This window comes from Bubalus kerabau, chromosome 10 (genome assembly GCF_029407905.1).
Source record: "Bubalus kerabau isolate K-KA32 ecotype Philippines breed swamp buffalo chromosome 10, PCC_UOA_SB_1v2, whole genome shotgun sequence".
NCBI lineage: Eukaryota > Metazoa > Chordata > Mammalia > Artiodactyla > Bovidae > Bubalus > Bubalus kerabau.
The window spans coordinates 16,708,226-16,721,669 of record NC_073633.1 but is presented as its reverse complement, the minus strand read 5'-3'; the positions used below and the strand labels follow the sequence as shown (position 1 = coordinate 16,721,669).

At 37.6% G+C, this 13,444-nt stretch overlaps 1 protein-coding gene across 6 annotated transcripts in view; it reads left to right on the top strand.

The window, feature by feature from the left end:
* DPP8 (dipeptidyl peptidase 8) overlaps positions 1-13,444 on the top strand; it is a 55,189-nt gene that overhangs the window by 31,727 nt on the left and 10,018 nt on the right. For all 6 annotated transcript variants that reach the window (XM_055536730.1, XM_055536726.1, XM_055536728.1 and 3 more), the window contains 5 exons: positions 227-386; positions 3,856-3,935; positions 6,464-6,616; positions 6,868-7,003; positions 8,092-8,237. In XM_055536730.1, coding sequence (XP_055392705.1) covers positions 227-386; positions 3,856-3,935; positions 6,464-6,616; positions 6,868-7,003; positions 8,092-8,237 — 675 coding nt within the window. The remainder of the gene's footprint in view (positions 1-226; positions 387-3,855; positions 3,936-6,463; positions 6,617-6,867; positions 7,004-8,091; positions 8,238-13,444) is intronic.

Genomic DNA, 13,444 nt, shown 5'->3' with positions numbered 1-13,444 from the left:
GGAAACATTTATTTCTCAGTAGATGACATCTTTGACTAAAGTAAGATAAATATGAAAGGCCCAGGCAAAATCTGTAATTGTACATATACCATACCCTGTAATCTGGCAGTTACTTATATTTCAGAAAATGTTTATCAAGTAATTCTTCTTTCTCTCTGGCTTAGTCAAATGGTTTGCATAGTATTCTCATTAATGTATATAGTAAATTAATCTATTTATTTTACAGATCCATGACATCTTTCATGTTTTTCCCCAAAGTCATGAAGATGAAATTGAATTTATTTTTGCCTCTGAATGCAAAACAGGTTTCCGTCATTTATATAAAATCACATCCATTTTAAAGGAGAGCAAGTATAAGCGATCCAGTGGTGGGCTGCCTGCCCCAAGTAAGAAGTTATTTTCTATTTAAAAAGAGGCAGAAGGGGGGAGGGTCAGGACAATGTAAAGTCTCTTTTGTGTACTGTATAAGCACAGGACAAAGTTTTTGAAGGATACATAATAAACTATTAATACTGGGTAATATTTGGGTGTTGAAATTACTTATTGTTACTTTCTGTTTTTGCCTTGACTATACTTTTTGTTTCAAGTGAGCTCATGTAATTTTTAGATTGAAAAAGCTATTTTTAAAATGTTACAAAGTTATTAGATATTTGTATGTACTAGATTTTTTTATACTGTCTGCACCTATGCTGAAGTTGATTTATAGGTATAGCTCTTCATACTGATATAGTTGTTTTCCAAAGTGAAATTAAATATGTCAGCTGAAATTAATTTCTTTTTTTAAAGTGTTGGGTTTCCTTCTGGGAAATGTAATACAGATGAATAGGTAAACAAAATGTGTTTACACATACAATGGAATATTATTCAACCTTAAACAGGCAGGACATCTGACACATTCTACAATCCGAACGAACCTTGAAGACACTATACTAAATGAAATAAGCCTGTCATTAAAGGACACATACTGTGTGATTCCATGTATATGAGGTAGCTGCTGCTGCTGCTGCTAAGTCGCTTCAGTCGTGTCCGACCCTGTGCGACCCCGTAGACGGCAGCCCACCAGGCTCCCCCGTCCCTGGGATTCTCCAGGCAAGCACACTGGAGTGGGTTGCCATTTCCTTCTCCAATGCATGAAAGTGAAAAGTGAAAGTGAAGTTGCCCAGTCGTGTCCGACTCTTAGCGACCCCATGGACTGCAGCCTACCAGGCTCCTCTGTCCATGGGATTCTCCAGGCAAGAGTACTGGAGTCAGTTGCCATTGCCTTCTCCGTATGAGGTAGCTAGAGCAGTCAAATTCATAAACATAGAAAGTGGCTGCCGGGGACTGAAAGGAGAATGTGTAAGCCTAGAAAAGATGAAATAGTACATTGGATACTTCTGTGTTTTTAAAAAGACTGAGTTACGGTTTTCTACTTTAATAATACAGAGTTTGTTTTAGAATACTAGACATTTAATGATGTTATGTTGTATGCTTTACTGCCATTTATAACTTAACAGGCTCAACATAGCCATTTTTTTAAAATTGTGGTAAAATATGCATAACAAAATTTACCATTTTAAGTGTGTGGTTTCATGACATTAAGTATATTTCCTACTGTTCTGCAATCATCACCACCATCCATCTCCAGGATTCTTTTTCGTCTTCCAGAACTGATTCTGTCCAATAAGTAATATCCAATTTAGTGGTAAATAATTAATAGCTTCCCATTCCTTCCTCCTCTCAGCCCCTGACAGCCACTTTCTATGTTTATGAATTTGACTGCTCTAGCTACCTCATATACATGGAATCACACAGTATATGTCCTTTAATGACAGGCTTATTTCATTTAGTATAGTGTCTTCAAGGTTCGTCCGGATTGTAGAATGTGTCAGATGTCCTGCCTTTTTAAGGTTGAATAATATTCCATTGTACGTGTAAACACATTTTGTTTACCCATTCATCTGTCTATTAACAGTGAGGTTACTTCTTTTGACCATTTTAAGTAATGCTGTAATGAGCATGGGTAGACAAATACCAGTTTGAAACCCTGCTTTCAATTCTTTTGGGTATATATCCAGAAGTGAAGTTGCTTAGTATTTTAATTCTTTAAAGTTTTTTGAGGAACCACCATACACTTTCAATAGCAGCTGCACCTTAATACACCTTAATACATTGCCATTAGAAAGTGCACAGAAGTTCCAGTTTCTCTACATCCTTGCTAATAACACTTGTTGTTTTCTGGGTATAGTTCTTTTTTTTGTTTGTTTTGTTTTGGTTTTTTGGCGGGGTTTTCGTAAGAGCCATGCTAATGGATATGCAATGGTATATCGTTGTGCTTTTGATTTGCATTTTCTTAGTGTTTAGTAACATCATATTATTTAGCCAGTTTGTATCTCTTTAGAGAAATGTCTATTTGAATCCTTTGTGGACTTTTTAATTGGATTATTTGTTTTTTCAACATGCCCTTTAACATCATTCTTATTTGGGAAACACTGACCTACAATTTAGGACAGTAGTAAATACTACCTATGACTTGTTCCTTCCGTTAGCATGAATTTTTTTTAAAATCAGACTAGATCTTGTATATCCAAGATGGAGTTTTTTTCCCTAAGAGCCTTAGTTTAATTTGACCCTTGGTGTGAAATTGCCCTTACTTGTTCCTCTGTTGTTCAGAAATTAAATCTACTTACAGATTCCAGAAAGTTTAGTGATGAAGACTGGTCAAAGAGCTATGAATAGTAATTCACTAAAACAGCATTCTTGGGACAGGGATTAAAAGATAACTTAAAATTTTATACTCGTATTGAAGAATAAGAAGCACTGTCACCTCAGCTGACATTCTTTCCAGAACACTTAGCCCCTGTTCCCTCTCAGTGTCTGCTTCTGGGCCCTTCAGCTTGTCTACCTCTTTCCATTTCCCTCCTTTTTCCTTAGACTTTCTTGTTCCAAATCTTCGTCCTTTTCCTTGATGTCCATTTTATTTTCCTCTTCCCTCCTCTTTTTTCTTCTATAAGTGGCTATAACGTGTAACACTTAGTATTGTTATATATTAAATAATACTTATTTTTTGGTGATAAAATTTAAAGTACTAAGTTGAATTTTTGTATCTAAGAAAAATAAAATGAGTCTATTTTTTTAACTTGAGTAGGACCCTACTTAAGATCCTATATCATCTCAGCCTCTTCTCAGCTATCACTTTGAGAGCCAGAGCTGGCAGCAGCTAGGCAGAAGCAGGGGTTTCTTTCTTTTTTTATTTTAACCTTCTCCTTAGGCCACTGAGAGAGCCTCATCTACCAAGACAGAATCTTACAAAGATAAATGGAACATGTTGTTATTTACTGTGGTAATATTCAATTTGTTTTTTGCAAATAAAAACAGTTGTATTAAAATTTTCCTTCTCTGGCTTAAGTAGTTTGTTGCATCTCTAGAAGAAATGCCTCGTTGACACATTAGATTGTTTTTGTCTGTCTAACCAAAGGTCTAGGAATACAAGTGCTTTTGAGTTCTTTTCTGTCTTTACCATAAGAGTCTATTTTGCTGTTTTAACTTTAGTTACATGGATCATTCCATTACTATTAAGAAGACTCATAACTTGGAATTTTTTTAACTGTAGACTTTATGTTGAGGTGAAATCCACATGACATTAACCGTTTTAAAGGGAACGTTTAGAATGAAGGGTGGCATTTAGTACCTTCAGTGTTGTGCAGCTAGCTACCACCTCTCTTTAGTTCCAAAGGATTTTCATTATTCTAGACATAACTTTGAATTTTTCAGTGTTCCCTTTTTGAAAAAAAGAGTTTAGAATACTATTTTTCATTGTTTTGTTTGCTTATAGTCTGATGCAAAGTACTGAATTATAATTATATTTATCTTTAGGTGATTTCAAGTGTCCTATCAAAGAGGAAATAGCAATTACCAGTGGTGAATGGGAAGTTCTTGGCCGGCATGGATCTAATGTATGTTCTTTTATTCAACTGATATGTTTAGTCAACATCAGCTGTGTGTATGCAGTACTGAAAATCAGTAGTGCAACTTCATATGACCCCAGTATTTTGAAAATACTGCTAGGGCCTCAAAAAACCCAAGTTGTTGGAAAGGGAGAATCTTAGTTTGAATTCTAAATCTCACCCATTTAATAATGCTGATATTAGAAGTGTTCTGGTTACTAAAGGTCACCCTTTTCAGATGCAGTGTTGCGTCTTAGTAAGGAAAGGGCTGGTCCATACTTTCCAAGTCTTGTAAAAGTGAGTGAGGATATAGTTTGAAAATTATTTCTGAATCTCTTATAGACTACTTGTGTCATTTCTGCATTGGTGCATTTACAGTTCCTGAGGTAGTGATGCTCTTTCGTTCACCTGTTTATCTTATCTTACAAATGTAAAGTTTCGTATACCACTTGCAAATTATAATGGACATTTATACAGAGCATAGATTGATAAGGAAAGGGAGGAAGTCCACCCTCTGTTTCCCTGTTGGCATATGGCTTGCTATAGCAATTCAATGAATTCTAATTTTTTTCTTTTGCCTTTCATAGTACCTTGTGTTTGTTTCAACTTGCAGTTAGGTGGTCAGTTTCATGAGATGTCTTAAGAACTCCATCCTTTATATGTGTGATACATAAAGTTAAGTTGAGGTATGCTACCAGGATTTAGTGAAGGCCTATGATTTCCTCAAATTGATTCAGAAATTTATTGAAGAATTATGTATACTGGCCACTATAGAAGTCACTCACAGTTCCTTAGGTGATTAAGGAGAAAGAATGAAGATACAGGCCCCAGGTTTGTTTTTGTTGGTAATGACTTTAGAATATAATAGGTGACCTTTAAAGTCGCATTTCCACTGGCAGTGTCAATTGGCCTCTGGTTATATACTCAATATATTTTTTTCCGTTTAGGGACCTTTAAATGTTACTGTCAGATGTTAGTGGAATTCTTAAGTTCTGATAATAAAAATTTACACTGATATAAACTTCCTGCTGTGTAATGGTTGGATAATACTGAGGGAAACCCCAAAATTATACAGAGCTGAACCTTATTTGGGTACCCTAAATGTCTTTCTGTTACTTGCTACAGCGTGCATCAGTTCTTTTCTATCATGCCTATTTATAGATATATTTATCTCTCTTTCTTACTCTTCTATTTTCCCTCTATTCTTGCTTTATTTTTTTTTTAAGCTATCTTTCCATTTTCTACTTTTGCAGGTGACCTGTTCACCCAAAGATTTTTAATGCCAGTAATTGAGTAAATCTTTGAGGCTTTTAAGTCTGTTAGCCACTTAGGGTTCTCAAAGTCTGGTCTCTAGACCACAAAGTATCAATACCACCTGGAAACTTTAGAACTACTAGGCCCACCCTAGACCTCTTGAATGGAGAAAGTTGTCTGGAGGTAGGATTCAGCAATGTGTTTTACAAACCCCTCAGGTGATTCTGATGTAAAGTTGTTACAGGAAACAAAGAAAAAAGGAATAAGGAATTAACTATTTATTTAGTTTTGAAAGGCCTGACTTCTAACTGCTAAATCAAGAGCAGAACCAGTCCTGACCTTTTATACAGATTAACACATAACCTGTGAAGCTTCATGAAAGTTTGTTCTGCCATCTCTTATCCTTTGTATCCTTTCTGTCTGTGTCATATAGGCCTTACTTAGTGTCAACTGTGTTTATTTCTGTATCCATGCATGCTAAAATATGTTTGCAATGATTAAGAAGCTTCTTGAAGAAAATGTGGCTTCTAAAAATATTTGCTTTTAGAAATACACCTTTGTTTTCTGTATAAAAGTTTGGATTTTATTAAACATTATTTGAGTAGGCTGCTGGAAGATTTTGAAAAGGAACAATAAAAGCCATTTATTTAGACTCTCACTGTAATTTGGGAGGAATATTAAATGAATTCAGCTGTGAGTGTACTGGCAGTTTTTTTGTGTTCTGAATGAAGACTTAAAAGATCCTTCATACTTATTTATAAACTATGCCAGTATTGAAACTGATGGAGTGATTGAATAGAGTTACTCCCCAACCCAATAGATAAAACATTTTTGCAAATTTTTACAAAAGACCAAAAAAAAGAAAAAAAAAACAAAAAACCACTGCCTAACATACTGCTGCACTAACTGAGAAACAGGAGCTACTGCTGCACTGAGAAACAGACAGGATGCTAAAATTAGGCTCTCTTACGTGTGCATGATTGGTTGACCTGAGCTGTGATACAGGTATTTTTTCTCTGTAAAGGGTAGTCGTTTTAATGAAATAATTTTTGTATTTTAAGAAAAGCACACATTTTACCATATAGGAAATTATCAGCAGCATGCAGCTCGGGCGTCCTTTTAACTTTCTGAACAGGATCTATTAAGACATGAACAAAACCACTCAAGCTTATTCACATCGGTGACAAATTAAAGTCAGTGTGTGACTCAAATGATTCTGAGTAAAATTGACTGGTCTTGCCAAGGTCATACTAGCACTGATTTTTATGTTGTTATTTTGACAGATCCAGGTTGATGAAGTCAGAAAGCTGGTATATTTTGAAGGCACCAAAGACTCTCCTTTAGAACATCACCTGTATGTGGTCAGTTATGTAAATCCTGGAGAGGTGACGAGGCTGACTGACCGTGGTTATTCGCACTCTTGCTGCATCAGCCGGGTATTAAGTCCCTGTTTGAAAAGGGTTTCCTGTCATATAAAAAAACCTCTGCTCATATAATACTCCTTTTTAGTAACGTGAAAACTGAAACAGCCTATAAAAACCTTAGCCTTAACTTTAGCATTGTATATTCACATAAATGGTCAGACTGTTACCATACTCCTGCTATAGCATCAATGCAGATATAGCAACAGATAACCCTTTTTTAGTTTTCCCTGGGGGGAAAAAATAATTGTTTTTCCTTTCTCTAGCATTGTGACTTCTTTATAAGTAAGTATAGTAACCAGAAGAGCCCACACTGTGTGTCCCTTTACAAGCTGTCAAGTCCTGACGACGACCCAGCCTGCAAGACAAAAGAATTCTGGGCCACGCTCTTGGATTCAGCAGGTACAGTGCTCTAAACCCGTGTCGTAGGTCCACGTTTCCTGACAGAGCCTTCCCGTCCCTCACCACTGCCTGTCCTTAGGCTGCTGGCTGATCCCATCCCACCTAGTCTATCAGTTATCAAATAAGGCTGGTTACCTCCTGCTCCAGGCAGGAGCAAGACTGGACGGCTTTTTTGAAAATAAGATTAAAATAATCAAGATAACAGCTAGGAAGTGATTTATTCACATGTTTGGATGATTTCCCAGGTAAACAACGGAACGTCATATGGACTGAACTAGTAATACTCTTGAGCAGGGAAGCTGCAGCTTTAAGGAATACCACCTGGTAGCTTTCTTTAACTTCTACCAGCACTTGCAATGGCCACCTTAATAAAAGATAAATCCTCGTTTTGTATGGGAGTGAAGAGCACTGTGATTACCTGAATTTAAAATGCTTGATTTCTTAAATATAAATAATGGACTAATATGTTATATCTTTTAATTCATTTTATACCCAAATCCTTTTTTCTGTTAGGTATTTTCACTCATTAGTGCAAAACCACAAGGTATAGGTATATTCTGATGTCCACAATTAGAATTTGTAATACGCCAATCTCTGCTTCAACTGGAACATCATCCAGTATACACAGACTTGGGAAAGGTCTGTGTAGCTTTGTAAAACCAAACACTGATCATGAGTTTTTTTTCTGGGTTCTGATTAGGCTTATTCTCTAATGATCATAAAGAAATGTTTTTTGAGCACCTGCTGTGAGCAAGTTGTCAGTTTGTGCTTTCAGTTTCTCATCAGGTATATGGCTTAACCATCGATAAGTTATACAAACTGAGTGCAAAGGATTTGTGTTCTGCATGTAAATACCTCCTGGGCTCCAATGATTATTGATAATACTTTGTGTCTGCTTCTGAAATGGATAATTTGATGTGTTCATTAGATTTCCTTTTTTAAATATAAGTATTTGAGCTTAATTTCTTGCTTGTCATCTAAAGGAGGGATAGTTAGTTATTAGGGTAGTGGGTTTATGGTATTTTTGCCTTGCTCTCAGATTGTCAAGCTCGCATAAGAACTTTACAGAATGTATTACCTCCTCCCAGGTCCTCTTCCTGACTATACCCCTCCAGAAATTTTTTCTTTTGAAAGCACTACTGGATTTACATTGTATGGGATGCTGTACAAACCTCATGATCTACAACCTGGAAAGAAATACCCCACTGTGCTGTTTATATATGGTGGTCCTCAGGTAGGCATATTTCTGTACATATGTGTATGTGTTTTCATTTTCCTTTTTTTTTTTTTTTTTTTTAGGTAATTTGTTATTTAAATGTCTGGTCAGTTGTTTAAGATTTGAGCATTGCTGAGCCTCTGCTGTTACTGACTCTGGCTTATGCTCTCATTACCCAGTTTAGGAGTTTAGGAAGCTGGGTTTTGTTAGGTAGCGAATTTGAAAATCAGTGTCACTTTCTTTTTTTTGGCCATGCTGCTTTGCTTGTGGGATCTTAGTTCCCCAACCAGGGGTTGAACCAGGGCCCTTGGCAGTGAAAGTGCAGAGTCTTAACCACTGGACTGCCAGGGAATTCCCTCAATGTCAATTTCTTAATTCACAGTGAGGACTGTAACTGTCATGGGGAATGTAATAGTCATGTCAGTTAGTAAATATGTTGTATTCTAGGTAGTTATAGTTTCCACTTGTTTGGAAAATGATACTAAATAATTAAATGTCTTGGTTAATAAAGAGTCTTAACAGATATTTTTGAAACCTTTGGTATCCCAATGAATTCCCCCTCTTCATTCTAAGGCCAGATCTCTCAAGCAAGCTATAATACTTTTATCAGCTAGTTAAGGCAGCTGCTGGAGAAGGAAATGGCAACCCATTCCAGTATTCTTGCCTAGAGAATCCCGTGGACAGAGGAGCCTGGTGGGCTGCTGTCCATAGGGTCGCACAAAGTCAGACACGACTAAAGCAACTTGGCATACATGCATGCATTGGAGAAGGAAACGGCAACCCACTCCAGTATTCTTGCCTGGAGAATCCCTGGGACAGAGGAGCCTGGTGGGCTGCTGTCCATGGGGTCACACAGAGTCGGACACGACTGAAGGGACTTAGCAGCAACAGCAGCAGCAAGGCAGTTGCTAAATGGCACTAGTCCACACATGTCACACAGCTTTTAAATAGAGACAGTAAAATTTAAACCCAGGGCTTCCGAAGTGGCATTAGTGGTAAAGAATCTGCCTGCCAATGCAGGAAACCCAAGACATGCAGTTTCGATCCCTGGGTTGGGAAGATCCCCTGGAAGAGGACATGGCAACCCACTCCAGTATTCTTGCCTGGAGAACCCCGTGGACAGAGGAACCTGGTGGGCTACAGTCCACAGGGTCACAAAGAGTCATGACTGAAGCAGCTTAGTACAGCACGTACTGTTCTTCAGCACTGCCAGAAGTTTGCACATTGATTTTCTTTTTTTTCTGCATTAAATAGTAGCATGTGAGTATTAAGGAAATTTTACTATCAGAGTAAAGTGTTTTGGGTAGGTTAGTTGGTTAACTGGTAATTTTTTTTAAAGTTTAATCTTGTTTACATATCTCACACTGAGCCCCTAAAGAAGTTAGAATTATACATATATATATATGTTTTTTTTCCTAATATAACTCTCTCTCTTTTTTAAAATTAATGCATTTTGGATTGTGCCGGGTCTCTGTTACTATCCTCAGGCGTTCTGTAGGTTTGGCCAGCAGGGCCTGCTCTGTTGCAGTTGCGCAGGTTTCTCACTGTGATGGCTTCTCTTGTTGCAGAGCACAAGCTCTAGGAGCATGGGCTTCCCAGCTCAGTAGTTGTGGCTCCTGGGCTCTAGAGCACAGGCTCAGTTGTTGTGCCACATGGACTTGGTTGCACTGTGGAGTGTGGGATCTTCCCAGACCAGGGATTGAACCTGTGTCTCCTGCACTGGCAGATGGATTCTTACCTACTGTACCGTCAGGGAGGTCCAATTACAACTCTCTAGAATTCAGTAAATATCCTATTTTATAGTTACATCCAGTTATTCAGATCTGGAAGTGTATCTAGGTGTCAAGTTATCAAAAACATAAAAGGTAGCTACACAAGCCATAACATCTCAGTAGTGATGATCATACATCAACTTAAGTCACTTTGCCATTGTTTGATGTGTTTTACAAACAAAACATGATTTTCATTGTAGTTATCTACACATAAATTATGAAAGAGTTAAATGAGACTTCTCTTAAAAACTTGGAAGCCAGATCTTTGTGAACTTAAAGGTGTAGTATAAGGAAATTCAAGAGAGAAATTACAGGGCACTCTTAAAAGCTTTACATGTTCTATTATTTAAATAAGAAGGATATTTCTTCTTCCCAATGAAGAAATGATATATGAGATATGTGATAAACATACTATAAAAACTAGCTGGTTATCTAGATTTTTAAGACTAAAGGACTCCTTATATTAATGAAGTGAAGTGAAGTCGCTCAGACATGTCCGACTCTTTGTGACCTCATGGACTGTTGCCAGGCTCCTCAGTCCATGGGATTTTCCAGGCAAGAGTACTGGAGTGGGTTGCCATTTCCTTCTCCAGGGGATCTTCCCAACTCAGGGATCGAACCCGGGTCTCCCAAATTGTAGGCAGATGCTTTACCGTCTGAGCTACCAGGGAAGCCCCCTTATATTAGTAATTAAGTTTAAAAAGTCTAAGCCATATGAAAAGATAGTGTCACTAATCCATTAGGGAAATGCAAATCAAAACCACAATGAGATAGCACTTCATACCCTTTAGAATAGCTCTTTTTTTTAATAAAAAAGAAAATAATAAATGTTGGGAAGGGTGTAGAAAAATTGGAACTCTACTTTGCTGATGGGAATGTAAAATGATGCAGCCACTGTGAAAAACAATATAGCAGTACTTCAAAAATTCATACATAGAATTATAATCTGACCCAGCAATTCCATTTCAGGCTATATACCCAAAAGAATTGAAAGCAGAGACTCAGATACTTGTTTGAGTTACAAGTATGCAGTGTCAATTGCAACATCATTCACAATAGCCAAAAGGTGGAAGCAACCCCAGTGTCCATTGATAGACGAATGGGTAAACAAAATGTGATATATAAAGGAATATTATGCAGCCTTAAAAAAGGAGGAAATTCTGACTTATGCTACGTGGATAAACCTTGAGGACATTGTGTAAGTGAAATAAGCCAGGCACAAAAGGATAAATATTGTATTATTCCATTTGTGTGAGATACCCAGAAGAAGCAAATTCATAGAGATAGAAAGTAGAATAGAGCTTGTCAGGGACTGGGGGAGAGATAGGGAATTATTGTTTAAAGAGTTGAAGTTTCTGTTTGAGATGATGAAAAGGCTTTGGAAATCAGTAGTGGTGGTGGTTGTACAGCAGTGTGAATGTACTTAATACCACTGAAATAGAGGTGTTTGTTTCTCAAAGTGTTCTTTGGATGCATTCAAATTTGGTGAGGCCACAGGAAAAGCTGGTGTTCAGTCTGCAGGGAGATTTCACCATAAGACCTTGAGTGATAGAATCGGTTGGCATGTCAACCCATTGGGAGATCATTCATCCTTGTGTTTGATAATCATTTTGATTAGTTATGAAGAGACTCCTTAATGTAAGACCAGATCTTTCTACTAGCACACAGTAACCTTGGAAAATTTGATTAAATCCTAAAAGTGATCCAAGCCTTTTTTTTTTTTTTCTTCCCTTGGTGGGTATTCAGGTCAAAGTGGAAGTCTTTTGAATAAGGAACAGTGTCTCAATTCATAACATGAAAGGAATCACTTCCTGATTAAATGTAGCAGTGCCTGCCATAGGACATAAGTGAAACCAAGGAAAGCAACAAATAATTCTATTTGAAGTTGTTAAGGCTTATTGCTTTAAACCTTTTATTGATAACAGTAGTATTGTTTAAAAATGTTTAACAAATACTTATGATACTTCCTATGTGTCGGACACTGTTCTGCAAACATAAATGCCTAAGAGAGGTTAAAATAGCAGAGTACAGGTTTTGAAGAATTGATACTGAAGAAAACTTTTGAATTCTTGGTGCTCAAGGGCATTATGTTTAAGTACCTTCTTCTAAGAAGAAGCAGACCTTGAGGCTACAAAGGCAAAAACACTGGCTCTGGGGGAAAATGTTCCTATCAGGCAACTGAGGCCGTCTTCAGTGATTTACAGCAGGCAAAGAAGTGAGTTAATTTTCTTATATGTTTGTATTTGTGTTCTTCTAGGCTTACTACTTCTTTTTGCAGCTCCTTTCCTTTAAAAACAAGCACCTTTGCCCACCAAACACCTCTTCCCAAGGTAGAAAGGAAAACCATCATTCTCTATTTTTCATTCATTCATTCAGCAAATAGTTACTGAGTGCCTGTTATGTACCAAGCAGTATTCTAGGCAGTGAGGATACCACAGTGAACAAGTCAGACTAATGTCCCATCCTCATGAAGATTAATGAGGAAAATAAGATAAATTATATAACTTCATATAATGGCAGTGTTATGAATAATTGTTGAGAAGGAAGATAACAAAGTGACTAAAATGAGGGTTCTGATTGGAAGGGCAAAGAAGCTCTCTGAGGTTGCAGAGGATGAGAAGGGATGAGCCATGTTAAAGATCTGAGGGAAGAGCATTCCAGACTGAGGGGAAAATAAATGTCAAGGTCCTGGGGTTAGAACCAACTCAATATAATTCATAGTAAGACTAGAATACAGTGCTCAAGGGGGAGAAATGGGATGAGATGAGGTGAGAGAAAATAGCCAAGGACCAAATATTGTAGGGGCTCGAAGGCAGTGGTAAGGAGTTTAGATCTTACTCTGATCTAAATGCCCTACCATTAGAAGGAGCCAAGCCATAGAGTCATACCTGGTTTACATTTTTAAAACATCGTTCTGTTACTATGAGAATAGATTATATGGAGGACAAGTATAGAAACAGAAAGACCTGTTTGGCAGTTGTTACAGTGGTAACTAAACATCCAGAAGTTCAAAAGGAAGATTTTTTTACACGCCCACCTCCAGTCTAGCTCAGTAAATGATCAGTAGATGTTGACTGAGTGAAGATAGCACCAATTCTTATTTTAATTCCTGACTAACTTGGTTTTCCCAATGGTTTCCACCAGAGAATGCTTTCTCAGTTTTGCCAGAATCCATTTTTTGTTTATTATCTCTTTGTTGTTGTTGTTCAGTCCCCCAGTTGTGTCTGACTCTTTGCGACCCCATGGACTGCAGCACGCCAGGCCTCCCTGGCCCTCACCGTCTCCTGGAGTTTGCCCAAGTTCATGTTCATTGCTTCAGCAATGCCTTCCAGCCATCTCTTCCTCTGACGCCCTCTTCTCCTCCTGCCCTCAGTCTTTCCCAGCGTCAGGGACTTTTCCAATGAGTTGTCTGTTCGTGTCAGATGCCCAGGATACTGGAGCTTCAGCTTCAGT